At 39.4% G+C, this 19752-nt stretch overlaps 1 protein-coding gene across 3 annotated transcripts in view; it reads left to right on the forward strand.

Moving 5' to 3' along the window:
* Positions 1–19333, forward strand: part of ITGB6 (integrin subunit beta 6) — a 122705-nt gene extending 103372 nt beyond the window's left edge. For all 3 annotated transcript variants that reach the window (XM_059704297.1, XM_059704296.1, XM_059704299.1), the window contains 5 exons: positions 397–619; positions 3417–3514; positions 8646–8765; positions 12653–12819; positions 18571–19333. In XM_059704297.1, the coding sequence (XP_059560280.1) occupies positions 397–619; positions 3417–3514; positions 8646–8765; positions 12653–12819; positions 18571–18669 (707 nt within the window). In that variant the 3' untranslated portion in view covers positions 18670–19333. The remainder of the gene's footprint in view (positions 1–396; positions 620–3416; positions 3515–8645; positions 8766–12652; positions 12820–18570) is intronic.
* The last annotated feature ends 419 nt before the right edge of the window (positions 19334–19752 follow it).

A 19752-nucleotide genomic window follows, 5' to 3' on the forward strand; every position in this document is an offset into this window, starting at 1 on the left:
ACAGATGAGGTTTTCATGATCATCGAGATTGAGGGTTGTAAAGATGGGGTATTATCCAGGTCTGTCTTGTATCTTTATCTTATGGCACCCAAATTTAAAGGAAAATATTGTAAAAGCAATTATCTCCTTTCACCTGGCTATGAATTCTCTTTGACATAACATCAGGTAAGCAAGCTGGTCTTCAGTTGAGAGACCAGATCAGTAAATAAATACAGTTAGCAAAATATATTTCATAAAATATATTTATACTCACTCCCTTCCCTCCCCCTGGACACACTCACTTTTTTCTCATTTTACCCCCACATCATTTTGACGGTGTTTAAAGGTAAACAGAAAAGATGGTGTCCCAAATCAGAGAGTGGTTTTGACCCTAAAAAACAGCGTTTTGCTTTACAGATAACGGCGACTGTGACTGTGGCGAGTGCGTGTGCAGGAGTGGCTGGACCGGCGAGTACTGCAACTGCACGACCAGTACGGACTCATGCATCTCTGAAGACGGGGTGCCCTGCAGCGGGCGAGGCGACTGCATCTGTGGCAAGTGTGTTTGCACGCACCCGGGAGCCTCAGGACCGACCTGTGAACGCTGTCCTACCTGTGGCGATCCCTGCAACTCTAAACGGTAATGTCTCTACCTTCTTCAGTCCCCTTTGTCCATATATTTCCTGATGATCAAAGTCATAGTGACATTTTATAAACTCAGACCTCAGATTGTTTTGTTGGATTTGGTCTCCACCAAGTATCCACCTGCAAGTATCACACAAGCCTGCAAGGCCCCTGTGATCCTCAGCCTGGACGCCAGTCCTTTGCTTGCCTCTTTCTAGGTCCTGATTACCCAGGACCACAATGTCACGTTTCTGCTAGAAAGCAGCAGGGGAAGCTGAGCTGATGTCCCACACTGATAATATCAGATCACCTCTCAGTTACAAAGCCAGCCACACATTTTTCCAGGGGAAAGAAGTTCAGAGCCTGGCCTGACTGATTCATTCCTATCTATAGACCCACGAAAGCAAAGAGGCAGAAGCACAATCTTGGCTTTCAATTTTCTTCCCTCTTTACCACTCATGCTCTTTGGATCCTTCCTTTGGTTATCATTCTGCATGGCTATTGGGTACTGTGTTATCTTTCATAGCATATGAACAACAACAACAAAAACCAAAACACATATTCTTATTTTCCAGTAAAGAAACTTTCTTTGGTTGACAGCTAGGTTTTTGTTTTGTTTTGTTTTTTTGGGAGAGAGGGAGCGAGAGAGAAACATAGATGTAAGAGTGAAACATTGATGGCTGCCTCCTGCACACCCATTACCAGGGATCAAGCTGAAACCTGTGCATGTGCCCTGACTGGGAATTGAACCGGCAACCTTTCAGTACACGAGACCATGCTCAACCAACTGAGGGCTGACAGCTAACTTCTTAATGGAAGCGGGACATTTGTAGGTTAAGTGAAACAAGTCTCCAAAGTGGCTGTGTTAGGACATTGCTGTGCATGATGTATTTTGCAGCAAACATGCTTAAACAGCTCATATTTTCATTAACTTTGGTACCCCAAATGATGGCATTTGCACTTCTAATGTAAATGAAGTAAAAAAACCAACATTCACTCAGTGGTATTCACCATTCAGGTGTTAGAACTTCTCTGTTACTGTGCCTGGACATATGCCAAGAGAAGGATAGGGACATAGACTTATTTGAATAGAATTTAAGGTAAAATGTCCTCTTAAGATGTTTCTTCTATTATTTTTCTATTTTGTCTTCTCTGTAAACATGATTCAATCTTAAATCTGATTTATAAGATAAGAAATTAATAGTGAGGTAGATTAAATTTGAGGAATCAGAGTGATCTTTGTGGTATTTACGTTAGTTTTAAGGTAAGTCCATTCTTCCATTTATTCACTCATGCATTTATTTATTAAGTAGGTATCAAGTACCTCCTCTATGCCAGAAATCATGCCAGAATCAAATGGGTTGTATTCAAATGGGCATGCAGCGATGACCGAACCTGTTATAGTTTCTACCATTACAGGTGCTGAGAATCTAGAGGGAAAGACAGATATTTTTAAAAGTAATGATAATGAGTGTACTACAAATATCAGGGGAAATACTTTGTAAAAGTATATGATTGTCTAACCACTATTCTGTATATCTGAAACTAACAAAAATATTATTGTAGGTAAACTATAATTGAAAAATAAAATTTAAAAAGAGCAAAAATAGTTATGATGATATCTGGGCTGACAGTTACAAAAGGAGCTATAAAGGGTGCTATATGGCAGGAACTGTATGTATGACAGGAGATAGGGCCCCCAGACTGGCTTGGGCAGCCATCAGTGAGATGCCCAAAGGGGTAGAGGTCCTAAGGGCTTCCACAATCTCCAGCAGCCCCCTGCAAAGCCACTGCAAATAAATATATAACACAGATAAATGCAATATGCATGCAATGCACGGAAACTCTCAGACAAGACTTCTATCCCCACTCCCACATAGATTACTTCTTAAGCCCTTCCTTCAGAGGAACTCGGAGGCTTCTACTACAAGGGAACTAACTACCTGGGCAGGGTCATGGAAGACTTGTCTGAGGAAGGAGGTTTCAGCTGAGATGTGACAAGGCATGGGTGGGGGTGGGGTATGTTTCCAGCACTTAGAAGAGTGTACATGTCCGTGGCCAGAGGAAGAGAGAGGCACCATGATGTTAAGCCCACAGTAAGACAACATTTGCTGTTTTGGGTTACTCCAAACACAACCTGTTTGTAGTGATTTTCAGCACAAGATAAATTCAGGGTCAAAGTTTTACTTTGCTATATAGACATCATTACAATGGCTTAATTCCTGGGCTATGCTTTGGGAAATACACTTTTCTATAAGTATCAATCTTTTATTCAAAAGCCTGCATTAATGCGCATCCAGTCTACAATCCTTACCTTTTGAAAATATCCGTATCGAGGCTTGGATGCATTCAAAGGAGTTACAGAAAAGTGCATCTTTAAAATAGTCATTCATGACATAGATGACTTCTTGTTAAGATACAGACCATTTTTGTTAAGAAATTCAGCCTTTGTCTACCCTTTAATTATATTTTAGCAGCCTAAACCCTTCCCAGGAAAAATATGAAATGAAAACATAGCGAAATCAAATACCAAAATAATGGGGGAGGGGGGGTTGTTGACATTTATTTTTCTAACTTAAACAATCATTAAAGATAATGGGATAGTAGCTATGATCAGGGCTGGCTCAGGGAACATTACTGATTGGAATTCAGCATAAAGCAGTTTCCTCTTGGACATCACCCAACTACCTTCTGAAACTAACCAAAGACACCGTCCTCTCTGAGACACACCTTTAGCATGTACCACAGTAACAGCATTGAGCACTATCCCAGCTGCCAATATGAACTGATAAACTGTTGACTAATGTTCCCAGGAGCTGCATTGAATGCCACCTGTCGGCAGATGACCAGGCCCGAGAAGAGTGTGTTGACAAATGCAAACTAGCTGGTGTGACCATCAATGAAGAAGAAGGTTCTGCTTGTTTTAAATTGCTTTCCTTTCCTTTGCATGGTTCTTGAGAGGCACAAATCTGTGGTGGGCTTTCCAATAGCTGGACTTCATTTGTACCGGGCTTTTGTTGCCTCATATTAGTTATTAAGGGGAAATGTATTCCATAAGGCTAAAAACCTGGTGGTTGGGGATACAAGACATTTAAAGTCACGGTTATTACGTTTGACGTCACTGTGGGCAAGTTCACCTCTCCTTAACACAGCGGTTCTCAACTTGTGGGTAGCGACCCCTTTGGCGGTCGAACGACCCTTTCACAGGGGTCGTTTAAGACCATCCTGCATATCAGATATTTACATTACGATTCATAACAGTAGCAACATTACAGTTATGAAGTAGCAATGAAAATAATTTTATGGTTGGGTCACAACATGAGGCGCTGTATTTAAAGGGCCAGAAGGTTGAGAACCACTGCCTTAACAGATACAACTGTAGAGAATTCCAGAATGCTATATTGTTTGAATTAGAAGGAAGAAAATTGAAGAAATATCTAAATGTTAACCCCCAAGCCTGAAATTGTCCCCTATTATCCAATTGCTGTATTTCAAAATAGGACAAAGCAAGGTATACTATGGGCTTCCTGACAGAGCCCTCAGACACTGGGCAGTTTCTGATTAGTGGACTGATTTTCTTCCTCTCCCCTCGGTATGCTCTTACTCCCAATTTCCAAATATGGGCTCTACATGATCATCTTTAATTCCCTGTTGTCTCACTCTCAAAATATGAGAAGGGCCTGTTACCTTTAACTGCTTAGCAAGCCCTGCTCTTGTTTTCACCTGTCATTTTAAAACATAATTACTTAAAATTATATCTTTCCTCATGGCAAATTGACATCTCAAATATTCAAATGGGTTGTATTTTAGCTGGGAAAAATAATTTGTGACCATTAAGACAAAGAAGATGACTGACTCCTCCCAAAAGGACAGTCTGGGGGGGTTGGTGTTTCCCCCACCACACACTCTGCAGTATCATGCTGCTCAGCTAGAACGGCTGCTCTGCACGCTCTGCAGACGCCAACAAGATGCATCCCAGGCGAAGTGGCGTAATCAAGACAATAATTCATGACATGCTAGGATATGTGTCTTGAATAGATGGAATTAAAATACCAAAATTAATCCATTTCCAAGGAGGAATAAGTTAGTGAAATTTACTTTTTTTTTTTTTTTTAATTACCTACATTGTTTCAAACTTGAGATCTCTGACTGTGCACCGTTGAATAACCCTAGGTAGAGGGGCATGATTGGTGCTCATAAAACCCCTCGTCGGTGTTTCTTCTGGTAACTAAAAAAATATGCCAAATAGCCGTAAATTGGACAAAATGGTGTATACCTTACACCAATCCCGAAGGTGAGATGCTGTGAAAGCACTGAGGAAAGCGGCATTTGTGGGCTGCCCGGATTAGTAACTAGTACAAATCTCAGCATATCCTCCTGGCTTCATTTCACACCAACCATCTGGGATATTTACCAGATATTTCCAAGAAATGACTAAAAATTGCAGAAAATGCCTTGCAAATGACTAGAACCCTATGCAGGAGCAGCCGGAGAGATCTAATGTGCTGAGGGGAAAAGAGAGTGAGCCTTGGAAACACGGAAATTGTGAACAGGGAGTTACCATATTTAAATACACAGTTTTCTATGTACATTTTCGTACGTGCTTAGATTTGAGGGGAAGACTACATCTCAAGCGGCATTTAAAATATTTGCTTTATTATTTTTTGTGTACTTGACTACGTTATCTTCAAAAGAGGGGAATGCAACTATTTCTAACTCAGAAATTAAAAACAATAATTGCATTTCTAATACCATTTAAAAGCACTAATCTCAATGAATTTGAGAAAAATGTGTATTTGTTAACCTGTGAATTAAAAAGTCATTTTTCTAACGAGCCTGTTATAAGTCCTATTTCAAGTTACTCACCCAGTTATGTTATTGATCATATCACCTTGAAATTATCACAACATATTTGTTCTTCCACGGGGTCTTTATCAGCCCTTCCTTCCCCAACTAGGACAGAGAGGGTAACGTAAGCATAACGTTATCATCCGAATAAATTGTTCCCCAGCTGTGCTGTCGTGACTTGTGCGAGCATTTCCAAGGACATGCAGTTCAATCTCATTCGACCCATTGTGCTGAAAGAGACATTATTCATCTACCCCAACAGTCATGGACTCAGAGCTTTGTTGCTCAAACCGTGTTCCATGGGACACTAATTCCCAACGTGTTAAATGGGAAACTACGCACCCATGGTCATATGCATTTTGGAAATGGGAAGCTACACCTTTTGTTTCCTTAAAGAACTCCTGAGAGTTCCTATGCACATGACATTAAATGTACGTTGCAAATTGTCAGGAGAGGCAAAGGGAGGTTGCTGTATTTAAATACACTGTATTTTAAGTACGCACAGTTAGCGACCACAGAAGCCTTTTTTTCTGCTTGGGAAACTGTTTTCTCTGAGAACTACTGACGTGGCCTCGGAGCAGAGGTCGTAAACACACAGTTATCTTGATTCAGTGGTGCCGGCGGTTTAGTTTTCCACATTTTTCCTAGACCCCCCCTAAACCCCAGGCTCCTCACCCCATTCTCACATTTCTTCCTTTTCTAAGTATGATTTCATGGACTGCCTGAGATCTTATTTTCCTTGTATTATTCTAGCACAGCACTGCTGACACTCATAAAGGTGGGGGGAAAAGAAAGGTCCATTTCTTATGAACAACAAAAGAAAACCCTAGCAGCTAATTATGCAAATCTCCAGCCCAAGCTGGACCCTTTCATTGCACATTCAATCATACCATTTTAATACCCAAACACTGTGAAGCGGGCCAAGTCTAAAGTCATAACCGTCATGAAAAGGAGTGGTGAAGTAATTAAAGCAAGAAGGGAGTCATGACTCAAAGGTCATATTAGCAGTTCCATTAAAACTTAAATAATCCTGGCCAAGTAAATTAAGCCTCCCTGTGCTTCGATGTAGCTATTTAAAAGAAAATAAAAAAGCAGGATTAATATTACTGAAAGGAGTATTATAAGCTATCCACATATTTTCTACCTGAGAATAAAATGTTCCATTAAGTAAACTCAAGAGGAATAGAGTGGGTTTGCGCTGTGGTGGTGGTGAGAGGGAGGGAAGGAGAAAAACAGTCCGACAGGAAATGGCATACTCCCCAAGGCTGGATGAATCCTAGTTCACCGAATGGTGTGGCAGAAGGATGTGTGTTGAAGGCCATCGAAAAATAACCAAAGTATGAATTCTATACAGACAGTTCTGTTGGTATCAAACATAGGAAATAACACAAATTTCAATATCAAGTGTTGCCCAGAGGTTCCCAAACCTCTTAGTTAGAACCACCTTATTAAAAATACTATTAAGCAGCTCACTCAAATACAAATGCCCGTGTATACCAATGATCTCCCAAATCAGAATGGCCAAAGGCAGGGCCCTGAAATCCATATTTCCAGAACTCACAGGTGATTTAGACAATCAAACATTTAGGAATGACCAAATTCGAATGATTTATAATTAGATTTCTTAATATTCCTGTGTGCATAGATGCTTCTAATGGATTCAAAAACACCAAAATCTATCATTGAAATCTTAGTAATAATGCTAAAAGTTTTACTAGTCTCTGTTTTAATAGGTAATACAGGCATACTTCTCACAGACCCTAATGTGAGATTTTTATCTTAGAGATTGAATGCAAAACAGCTTATATATTTCTGTCTTTCTATGAGTATGGCAATGCTGAACAACAACAAAAAAATCCTATTACGTTTTTTTGTTAGAGTCAGAGCAACACATATAGATACTGTTTCTTTAAAACCTTCTTTTATATTTAAGCCACTGAGAAAAGTTATAGGTCTAGCAAGAGTACGTCCAAGATTATCTGGGACAGTCCCATTTTAATATTCTGACCCACTGAGTCTTAGTACACTAAGACTGGATTTGTTTTTAAATTTTAGGTTAATAACAAACAATCATTCTATTTACATGTTTCTGTAAAAGTGTTTGTAACTATATCAGTAAAAAGTCTCCAACTTGTAAGATAGGACAACTTGAAGCAAGTTGTGTTTTAGTTGGGAAAATGCTACATAATTTTGGCATAGATGCAGGATTAGAATCTCTGATAAATAGTATTTACATCTCAGATTGACCATTTTACTGTATTTCCAATTTCTGATATGACATTCATTTTCAGCTTCTTGAATAAGCTCAGCAAGAAAATAATTTCTATTTGGAAAAGATTTAAGGAAAAAATGATTTATTTTTAAATTAAGAAAGGGGCTATGCTAAAGGGTCAGTCAAACTGTTATCCTTGGTTCTTTTTATCTGAGCTTTACCTTTATCTTGCTGGTCCCTGAGCTACATAACAGTCTCTGTTTCCTGATATTAATATATATTTATTGTTGTGACGCGGCGTGGACAGCAATCTTGACTAGGGCATTGTGAGAAAGCCCCTCCCCCAACCCCTTAGAAGTATCAGTATCAGTCTGGACTGTGCAGTCTCTTTCTGAAATGTAATCTAGGCTTCCTCCCAGATGCTCGCATCCAAGGAGAACATATAGCCCCCTCATTACCATAATCAGGGCCATTCTATTCCCAAGCCAGCTAGGCAAACCTGCCTTGAAGTACTTTTACTCTATTGCAGTGGTTCTCAACCTCGGCTGCACATTAGAATCACCTGGGAATCTTTTTAAAATCCTGATTTCTGGGCCTCATCCTCTGGAAATTCTGTTTCTCTGTTACTAATGTTGTGGCCTCACCCCATAACAAAGAAACAGAATTTCCGGAGGATGAGGCCCAGAAATCAGGATTTTAAAAAGATTCCCAAGTGATTCTAATGTGCAGCCAAGGCTGAGAACCACTGCTCTATTGAAATCCTGCCCCCATCAGTTTGATAGGTGCACACCTGGAACTGTTCTTCTGGAATGTGAGTAGAAACTAAAACCTCAGCCGGAGGGAAAAGTCTTATGTCTTTTCTATTCTTATCCTGCAATGTTGAAATTTCCTATTTGCATATTAAAACTCAATACTACTTTGCTTTCAAAATAATCTCTTTTGGAAACTCATTTAACCTAATGAATGATTCCTTTATCTGCAGATTTCTCAAAGGATAGTTCTGTTTCCTGTTCTCTACAAGGAGAAAATGAATGTCTTATTACATTCCTAATAACTACAGACAGCGAAGGGAAAACCATCCTTCACAGCATCAACGAGAAAGGTGAGAGGCGTGCCTTTCCTTGTCAGTGGTAAGTGATACTCCATGGGAGGGGAAAAAACAACCAGGAAGACACTTTGCGTAGCTTGCCAGGAAAGACATTTCCAAATTTTTGATGACATGCCTCTATTTTCCCAATGACTAAAAGGTTTGGTAGGTCCCAATATCTCTGAATAAGACTAGACGACAGGATGAGTGTATTTGTACCAATCGTCCTCTCCCAGAAAGGTTGAATGCAATGTCAGCATGAAGTGTACCTTTAGGAAAGACTAACGGGAAGGAGCAGACCAGCCTATGAGACTGAGTTTTGAATCGTGTGAACCTGGGTTCAAATCCTGCTCCGCCACTTACTGGCTGCTTCACATTTTGGAAGATACTTGCCTCTCTTTCCCCATCTGTAAAATAGGAAAAATAATAGGAATTATTCAGGAATTAAATGGAATGATGCATATAAAACATGCACCAATTCATAACCTAGATCCATGGGTCATTCGATGATAACGCCGAACCAAGAAGACACAAAGCAGGAAGTGAGGAAGTGATCTGAGTCCACTGCTTCTGTGGCTTTGCTTCCACACCAGCTTCTGGAGCCCCCGTGGGACTCAGGAAGCCCTCAGATAAAAAGCGCATCTTCAGTGAAGAGGAGACAGCAGTTCATGTTAGAAGTTGATATAGAGAAGATGGAAGAGTGGGAAAGGTGCTTTGGTTGAGAAGTTGTTAAACTTTAGTGAGCATCATGCTCACCTGAACCTGCAGGCCTGCGTGTGGCCCAGGTAGCTCTGATACCGGCGGCTGCAGGATCTCCTTTGAGCGACTCTGCCTTAACAGCCTCGGCCACATTCTTAGATACTCACAGGTGCCCCACCTTTTCTGTCTTCAGTTAAGAATGTGTCCCTCGCCTGGCCAGCGTGGTTCAGTGGTTGTGTCGACCTATGAACCAGGAGGTCACGGTTCGATTCCCAGTCAGGGCACATGCCTGGATTTCAGGCTCAATCCCCAGTGTGGGGCATGCTGGAGGGAGCTAATCAATGATTCTCTCTCATCACTGATGTTTCTATTTCTCTCTCCCTCTCCCTCCATCTATGAAAGTTAGATAGGCCAGAGCTCTCAGGGCCCTGAGGGCAGAGCCCATCCCCAGGAGTCTGTAGTCCCCTCTCCCTTTAAGACCAGAGATACTCTGGACAGCTGGTGGGAGGCCGGGATAGAAAAGAAGCAAAGTGGGAAAAGAGGAGATGGAGCTTAAGAATTCCAAACAAATTAAAAAAGAAACCAAGTGAAGGGTCATCATCAGGGGTGTGTGGATATAGGGAGAGCTTTGCTCATCTTTTTTTCTTACATCTGGAAAAACTTTTAAGGGTAAGAGCCACAGTCATAAGGGGCCAGGCAAGAATGACAGTTGGGGAGTCTTCCTGGCAGGGATGTGGGTGTGGCTTCCAACTGTCTTCCTGGCAGGGATGTGGGTGTGGAAGAGTGAACTTGTTATAATAATAATAGCAACTCTCAGCATTGAGCCCTTACTAGTACCATATGCCAGGTATTATTCTAGATGCTTTACATGTATTAATTCATTTAATGCCCTCAACAGCTATATAAGTCAGGTATTGTTATTATTTCCATGTTATAGGTAATGAAATTGAGGCATAGAGAATTTAAGTAATTGGTAGGTTTTGCAGCAATTATGTACCAGCTCTGGTCCTGGAATTGGAAGCCCATGCTTTTAACTATTGTGCTATACTGCCTCCCACTGGCTGTGTGATCATAATAAATGTTTGAATCCCCAAAATATGTCAGCACTGTCCAATATAAATGTTAATGCAAACTACATATATAATTTTAAATTTCCTAGTAACCATATTAAAAAGTAAAAAAAAGGTTTAAATGAATTTTAACGTTTTATTTAATCCACTATATCCAAAATATTGTCATTCCACAGTGTAATAATATAAAAACTTAATGAGATTGTTTACATTTTTTTCATACCAAGTCTTCAAAATTAGTGTGCATTTTGCATTTATCACACAACCTAATTTGGAAAGTCACTGTTCTAGTGTTCAGTAGCCATATGTGGCGGACCTACCAGACTGGCAGCATTAGAAACTCAGGTCCTCAGAATTAGGTGCTACACTGACCTGGATTTTCTATTGTGTAATACTTGCTTTGGTACTTGGGCCAAGATCTTGTCTCAAGAAATGAATAATTCCCAATGATTCTAAATTCTTAAAATAATCATCTCTGCTAGGTCATGCTTATTCCTCCTCTTTTTATTCCCTAGTGGGGAGCCCTCCTAAATCACATTCTGGCTGCAGGGTCTTAGTAAGGTTCATTTTGCTTTAAGCAAGAATATGCTATGCCCCACCCCAGACATTTTACAGTCAAAGATGTAGCCAATATATATTCTCATTGACAGGCACCTGCTGCTTTCTTTGCCGGAGTGTTGCTAACCTATTAGAAGCAGCATGGTTCATTTGCTATGCTAGAAACAGCCTTTAGATCTTCACACTTTAGTTGCTATTTCATTAGCTCCTTTACTTATTTCTGCATAATCTCCTTACATGGTTTTTTGGCCAACAAACCAAGATGTGTGAGGCCAGGCATCACACTGTCAGGGGGTCATTATCGATTCTTACCTTGAAAGTAGCGTGCGTAGTCTGGGTGTATAACTCTCCTTATTAAATACCGAAAAGCACTAAGAGTTAAAATAAACTAAACATGATTCATTTCCTCTTCAGATGCCATGGATTTGCCTCACTTCTTGCAGAGGGTGGCAGATATTTAATGATAACTTTTATATGGGATTTTTCTCCCCATGAAAGCCAGGGGAGAGTTTATTTATGTTTCATTAAGACTGTATTATCTCCCAGGCATATTGCAAAGATTATTAGTCATTCTGCTGTCAATAAGGGAAGGTACTGTATAATTGCAAAATTACATTAATATCATCAATAGTCAAAATAACACTTCATAGAATGTTCAAGTTAAAAGGACTACACAAAACTTCTAATTCTCCAAACTTCCCTGAAGATAACAATCACTCAGGATACTTTTAATAATAAAATAATCTTTGGCTGCATCCAAGACCAACTAAATCAGAATCTCAGGGGAGAGGTTGAGGAAGCTGTGGGTTTAATCAGCATGAGCACCTGGCTTAACCTTATTTCAGGGAAGGAAGGGACACTGAAGTCCCACACCTTTGTTTTACAGATGAGGGTTCTGGGGCTCAGAGAGATCAAAGGACTTGATGGGTTTAGATGGCTACTATACTTCAGTTCAGATAGGAATTGAACCCACCTCTCCTGACCCCAGTCCAAGAACTTTTCAGGACATCAGGCATTAGAGTTAAAATAAAATTGAAAGCCGTGATTCTCTTCTGTCTATTAAAAAAATTTTAAATAAGAAATCAGCAGCAGTAAGTAGGAAACTTTTCAGGGGGCAGGTTTCATATAATTTTTAATATAATCTCTTTGTTTCAAAAAATAAAGAAAAGTAATTATGTGTGTGTGTATACACACACACTCATCCCATTTCTACTTTATCATATACCCAGAAGAGACTATGTTTAGTGATTAAATTATATCTTATTTATGGCCCTTTAAATATTCCATGTGCATTAATTTTCACTCTTTTGGATTCTAACTCTGAGTCAGCTTTTCTAGTGTATATCCATTTGCTTTGAATAGCCAAACTGCTACTTTATCTTCTGTTCCACTTTGAAGGAATGGGGCTATCCTTCAACAAGTAACTCATTTAAAAATATTTTTTTTCAGCAAAACAAAAGGTGTTACTATTTTCCCCTCTACTAGAGAAAAATATGGTTGGAAAACTTAATGACAAATGTTTATCAAAATGTTGATTGTACCATCTTCTTAATATAATTTTCTTTATTCCCACAGACTGTCCAAAACCACCAAACATTCCCATGATCATGTTGGGGGTTTCACTGGCTATTCTTCTCATTGGGGTTGTCCTACTGTGCATTTGGAAGCTGCTTGTGTCATTTCATGATCGCAAAGAGGTTGCCAAATTCGAAGCAGAAAGGTCAAAGGCCAAGTGGCAAACGGTATGTAAACATGTAGGGGCTACTCCTTGTCTAGGGGAGAAAGTGTCTTATAGGAGAAATGGGAAGTCAGCTTTCTTCTGCTCTAAAAGAGAGTTAGAATATCATGCTCTTTCTTTGCTCCTCTCACCATGTCCTTAACAGCTTTGATTTCTGTTCTGCCTTGGAGACAAAGGAACCTCTGTCCACTGATTGGATCCCAGGTGGTCCTCATAGCATGCATTTGTCTCTCAGTACAGTGGGGGAATTTCCCCCCTCTGAAGACTCTCCTTATTTAGCTACTTCTGGACACCAATGACATATATTTTATTTCTCACCACCAGGAGGACCCATCAGGCCCCATTTGATAAAGGTTAGGTGCTGTGTGTACACATTTCCATAAACGTTTATGTTATAACTAATGGAATAAGGTTCCATGAGTACTAGACAGTTCATGCCAATTACTATGGAAATGCACATTACTCAAAATAGGTTACAAAGCAAAGTTGAGAAGAGTTTTTAAACACCATCCAGTTTTTCTGAATACCATAAATTTCGAACAGCTACCTGAGAAAAACAATCCCCAAAGTGTCAACCTTTAAATATACATACTCAATAGATATAATTTACGTGTCTCCTCTTTACAGTAAGCAAACACAAAACAGGACTCCAATTTTGTGTGTTTCTTTCCCACAGGAGAGACAGTTACATTCCTAGAGGCCCATAGAAACAATTTCATGGCTTTAATTTCATCTCTCTATCTCTAATGGTGCGTCCAGCTATCTAATAGCAATTATCTTACATTGCTGATTCTAAAAACAGTAATATCACAGGAGAAAATACAAGCCAACACAATGCTCCTTAGGGTTCATCTGCCCAGATAAATTGGTGTTACAAATTGGTGTTTCTCTAAGTTTTTAGTGATATCTTCAATTCCTAGAGCAAATGGAATCTTCTGTTTTGGATAAATTTATCTTGATAAGGGATGTTTATATATTATGTAGTTATTTTAAAATAGTCATATTATATGGTTCAGGACAAAGGACCAATAGAACGAACATTTTATATACTTTATTGTCCCATTAAAAATGCCTTTATACACAATAACCAAATGAAATGTATGGATCTTATTTTGATCCTGATTTGAATAGTCAAAAAAAAATACATTTTTTTGACAACTGGATAAAGGTTAATGTAGACTGGGTATTAAAATGATAGCAACATATTGTGATTAATTTAATTAGGTATGATGATGGCATGATGACTTTGCTAAAAAAATAATCAAGATTTTGGGATAAAGGAAAATGAAGGCTGGTTTGTCCTGAAATCATTCAGCCAAAAGAGAGAGAAATAGAGAGGGAGAGAGAAAGAGAGAGTTGAAGCAAGTGTGGCAAAATCTTGATAATTGTTGAAGCTGGGCAATAGGTCTACAAAGGTTCATTAAACAGCTTTTATCTTTTTTTGTATATGTATGGATTCTTCATAATTTAAAAAAACCCTTTGGGAAAGTAAATTGTGGGTTTGCGTTGAGTATATAGTTTATCCATCCATAACAAAGTCAAATGTAACCTACAGGTTAGTTTGATGACTTAGAGCTTGAGGCCAAAAATGCTGGGGCAGTTAACATAACCTGATCCCCTGGCCATCGCTGTTTTAACTCTTACAAACTATCAAGCAAATGCCTGGCAATCGTTAGAAGGGCAACCAGGCAAAAGAATGTCATTAAGTTGGCATAAAAACAACAACACAACAACAGCTGCAGTTAGTTGAATAACCACCAGCCCCATGAAATCATCTTCGTATTCCCAATTTGAAGGTAAGGAAACTGAGGCTCTGAGATGTTAAGAGATTTCTCCAAGTGTCGATCCCAACTGCAGCCTCTTCTTCCAAGCACAGCCTCGACACTCCGGGAAATAATAGGCAGGTGTTCCACGAATAAGCACTTGGGCAACTATGTGATGTCTATCTACCAAGCAGCACATTCTAATGTTCTCATACAAAAGCATGATTACTGACAAGTGATTAATATCTTTAAAATAACATTTTAATTAATAGTTAATTTCCTCAAAACATGAATTGTTTTCTCTTAGGATGTAGAACATGACTGAAATTTAAATGCTAAAATTTTGCCATTTCTATGTCTAATATGGAACAAAAATATGCATTATACAGATTAAAGCATGAATGAAAAATGTTATTCCCTGGTTAAACTGAGTTTCTTTGAATAACAAATGTTTGATGTTCTTGACTAGATAATGACTGGATAATAATTATTCACTTGGATGCAAAAGAGGTTTAACTCAAATAATTCAATTCAAATTTCACTAATATATCCTATTGGGGGGAAAATGTTGCTCAGTGTATCCATTTTGTGATCTTCAATTTTATTCTGTTTTTATTGGAAATATATTTCTTCTTGAAGAACTGAATTTGACTGGTCTTCAAAACCCAGGGGACCTCCATACACCACAGAGGTAGTTGGGTCTCCTGACTCCAAAGGTGACAGAGCTGAGGATGAAACAGTTTCATTCTTGCCTCCTGGAACATGTCATCATAGCCATAAAGAAAGGTTACCTTTTACTACTTTTAAAAATAACACCCACATCCACATTCTTTATGAAAACAGAAAGGGGAGATATTTAAATTCATCTTTGATTAGACATTTTTTCCCTAGGATGACAAGTCATTAACTAGAGGCAAAGAATGTTCAGTGTGACATTTCTAGCAGTCATGGATTGATTTTGTACTGTACTAAACAAATCAGGTCTGCGTTTGGCAGTTAGGCAATCATTAAGAGAGCTGTGGGTTATGACAGAGAGCTTTCTTATTACCACTTTTTCAAGCTCTAAAAATGTGCCGTTGCATTTGCAGAATCTACAGCCTAAATTACTACTCCCAGATGCCTGGGGGAATTAGCCTAGTCACCCCAGATGGTTGGGGGAAACACAACCTTGTCTAAGGGAAGGAGTGCAGACTCACCTGAAATGGAACCAGACACAAGCCTGTGTCTCAGCTGAAACTCTTTTGTGGGAAGTTGCCACCTGCGTGGCACTAGAAGAGGCAATGTCAGGCATTGGCACACTTCCTGCTGTCAGCAAAACCCGAGCTGAGCTCATTCTGCTGAGCTCCGAGCATCAGTTGAGGGCAGGAAACACTCCCCCTTCCCCGATATATACTTGCTCTTTCTCCACTTTTAAATTTCCACCTTACCCTCCTACTACAGTGGGGTCTGCTTTATCCACCATCACCTATTAGCGTGCCCAGCCCCTATAACTAGCTTTGCAAGAGACTCCCAAAATATTGTAGGCCTGAATAAATGAAGTTGCTTTAAAAATATAGAATGAAAACCACACAAAATTACACATTCAACTAAGTGTCTACAAAATAACATGTGTAATCAATCAGTCAATCGCAACTCATCATCTCCTTTGTAGGGCATACAAATGACATTTAGAGTGAGATGGCGTGAATTTCAATTTGTTTGACATGATATGGGATGGGGCCCCCAAGAGAGTTCGCCTTTCGCTGATTCAAGCTGGCCCTTCTCACAGCCATTTACTCTGAATTTCAGAGTACATTTTCTTCTCCCTAAGCCACCCTCTTCCTCCAGGCCGGTGCCCCTACTCATTATCCTCACCCTGCCCATCTTTCCTCTTCAATTCGTTTCTTATTCTTCTGTAACCACCTTAAACTGAATAGCATATAGTCTCTTAAACTTAATAGAATTCCATGTATTTTTGTTTGCAATAATGTTCTACCTGAGTCTAAGAACACATTAGCATGCTCTTCACAGTCCAAATTTCAAGTTCTTATGGAAGCAGGACTAAGTAAGAACTGGAGGGCCCTCAGATTTATCCAGGCTGACCTCAGGAGCAGAGGCAATATGCTGACTTAGCCTTCACTTCTCATCCACCACCAAGGAGCCTCTTTTCTGTTTGCCCTCATTACTGAGATAGCATCTCATTCCAAAGGCCTGAGCAAAGGTGACATGTTACTCAGTCTGGGGTCAGGCCACTGGCTCTGGGCAACAGAGAAACAGGTGCAGGTGTTATTCCTCCTCAAAATGAAGACACTGCGGTGAATCCAAGGGCAACAGGTGGGAGAGACCAGGGAGTATTTTTCATTTTACTGAGGTCTTCTAAGAGCTGAGAGAAATGTACTTACAAAGCCAATATAATCATGCTTTTTCAGATCTATGCCTGGAAATTGCTACCATTTCTACAGTTCATGAAATAAGGAGACCAAAGTATAAGATTTATCAATTTGGAAGGTCTGAGATGATATGTGGACTCCACGCATCCTCAGAAATAGGCTTGGGAATGTTCAGAGGACCAAAACCCTGGGGGGTAATGTCTTTATTACACTCTCCAGGACATAAAAGGAAAGGAAGTTCCAAATATAAAGAGGAGCTATACGTTAGAGCTAGTAAGAGGCAGCATTTATTGGGAACTGTGTGCCAGGCACTGTGCTAAAGTACATTACCTCGTAGATAAGGCAAGCATTTTGGCAATCTCTCTTACAGATAAGGACACCAAGGCTTGGAGTTGCTTAAGTAAGGTCACATAGTGCTGCTGGATTGAACCCAGCCTGTCTGACAGCTGAGCCTGTGTGGTCAACCTTGGAAAGAAGGAGAAAATACACTGTACCTTACCCAGACATCTTGTGCCTGCCAGGAGCAGTTAACCCAAAGAAGAGAAATAGAAGGAACAAGCTTGGCATTTCTTTAAACACCTAGAGAGCGTTGGTCCTCTGGTCCTGGTGTCAGCCCCTGGAAACACCAACAGCCCAAACAGCACAGCTGAATTACCCAGGCAGCAGTACCCCACCTCTCACCGCCCCAAGGGCATAAGCATCTTGCCCAACCTGCCTTGGGACCTGTGCTCCTTCACGAGTCCAGTGTCGCAAACACCCGACTTGTGACCCTGATTCAAACACTAGTTTACAAAAGCCACCTGGTTCTTTCTCGATCCTGAGCAGGCAGTCACTGTCCTCTGCTTCTCCCAAGCAACTAGTCCCTCCTCTTTCTGAACTTTGATCTCATTTTAGCAAGATTATTTGTGCCTTTGTTTGATGCCTTTCACCAGAAGCACATTTCCTTTTTTTTTTTTAAGATTTCAGAGAGGAAGGGAGAGGGAGCGAGAGATAGAAACATCAATGATGAGAGAGAATCATTGATCGGTTACCTCCTGCATGCCCCACACTGGGGATCAAGCCCACAACCAGGGCATATGGCCTGACAGGGAATCAAACCATGACCTCCTGGTTCAGAGGTTGATGCTCAACCAATGAGCCACACCAGCCTACCCAGAAACACATTTCATAAAAGCAGGTACTACTGTGTCATTCATCTTCATATGCTCACTTTTTTCATTTTTTACTTTACATTTCACTGTGAGTCATCTATTGGCTCATTCTATTCATTCAACGAATAACCGAATGCTTACTCTGACATGGGCACTGTTTTTAGTGCTAATAAAATAGCAGTGAATAAAACAGCTAAAGTCTTGTTTTCCATCTATAAATTAGTGCATTTCCAAAAAGGGTAAGATTTTTAGAATACACACACGGGGCTAGTTCTGCATATTAAAAAATAAAATGAAGATGCATTAATTTTAAAACACTAAAAGTATAACATCAAAATTATTCAAATGGCTTTCAGGATTGAAACTGACTCTCTTTTCCCAATTGGTAATGTACAATGAAATTATTTAGATACGTTAAAACAGTGTAATAACAAAATGTACTTTCATTTGAACCTCCTTTTTTATTTTTTAGGGAACCAATCCACTGTACAGAGGCTCCACCAGCACCTTTAAAAATGTAACCTATAAACACAGGGAAAAACAAAAGGTGGACCTTTCCATGGATGGATAGAACTACTTCATGCACAAAAAAATGTCTGTTTCACTGATATGAAATGTTAATGCACTGCTTAATTTTTCTTTCTTTGTTGCTTCAAAAATGAGCTTGGTTTAAGATAATAATAGGTCATTTGGAGATCAGTCATTCTCTGTATGAAGGTTAGAGACTATGTTGGCAGGTTCAAAATAATCAAGAAGAGAAATACCTTAGCAAAGGGGTGACTTTGGGGATCATTTGAGGAATATTCACTCTGTTGCATTAATGCCTCAAAAAATCATCAAAATGATTCATGGGAGCCTGATCTGCATTTGAAAAATGTTTGAAATTAGAATCTCATTTATACCCAGAATATAGCTACCTGAGGTCTTTGTCTCAGCCAAGTCACAAGGCCCATATGTTCCCATTACATATGCACATTCTCCAACTTATTCCAAACTTTTAGTAAATGTGCCTTTCCTAAAGGAGGATTTCTTTTTCTAAGAGATTCTGATTTTACTTCAGCTGAAAGAATGCAATTCTCTAAAGAAATCCCAAATGTAAGAATGAAAATCAAGTGTTAATTACTGTGGATTTGTTTGAACCTAAAAGTCAGATACACAAGTAAGTGTTTTATTTGTTTTACAGATGAGGAAGAAGTAATTTATAATTTTAGGAAGTCACCAGTAAAAAACAAAAATAGCAAGCCTATCATTTAGATTATTTTCAGTTACTTACCCCAAAATAAACTTCTGCACTCAGATCCTCTCCAGATTCTGAGTTTTCAGACTATTGCTTCTCCCAAATTTGTCAATCCATTTTACTCAGTTTCACAGTCTTCTAACCCCTGTAATTGCCATATGAAAGTTTTAATTTCTTGTTAAAGATTTACTTTAAATGGTTAGTTTATTCAACAAGAGCTCCAAAATTACAAAAGAAACAACATTTTAAGTGGTTTTAAATCAAGCACATCGAGAGTACAAAAGTCCCTCGTTGAGTAATGGGTTTCTTTACCAATATTCTCTTCCCACTTGCATAACATAACTTGACATTTCAGCTGCATATGGTAAATATGCATGATATATTTACTTTAAAAAGTAAGATCTTACTTGTAAAATA

Source organism: Myotis daubentonii, chromosome 7, assembly GCF_963259705.1.
Source record: "Myotis daubentonii chromosome 7, mMyoDau2.1, whole genome shotgun sequence".
Classification (NCBI taxonomy): domain Eukaryota; kingdom Metazoa; phylum Chordata; class Mammalia; order Chiroptera; family Vespertilionidae; genus Myotis; species Myotis daubentonii.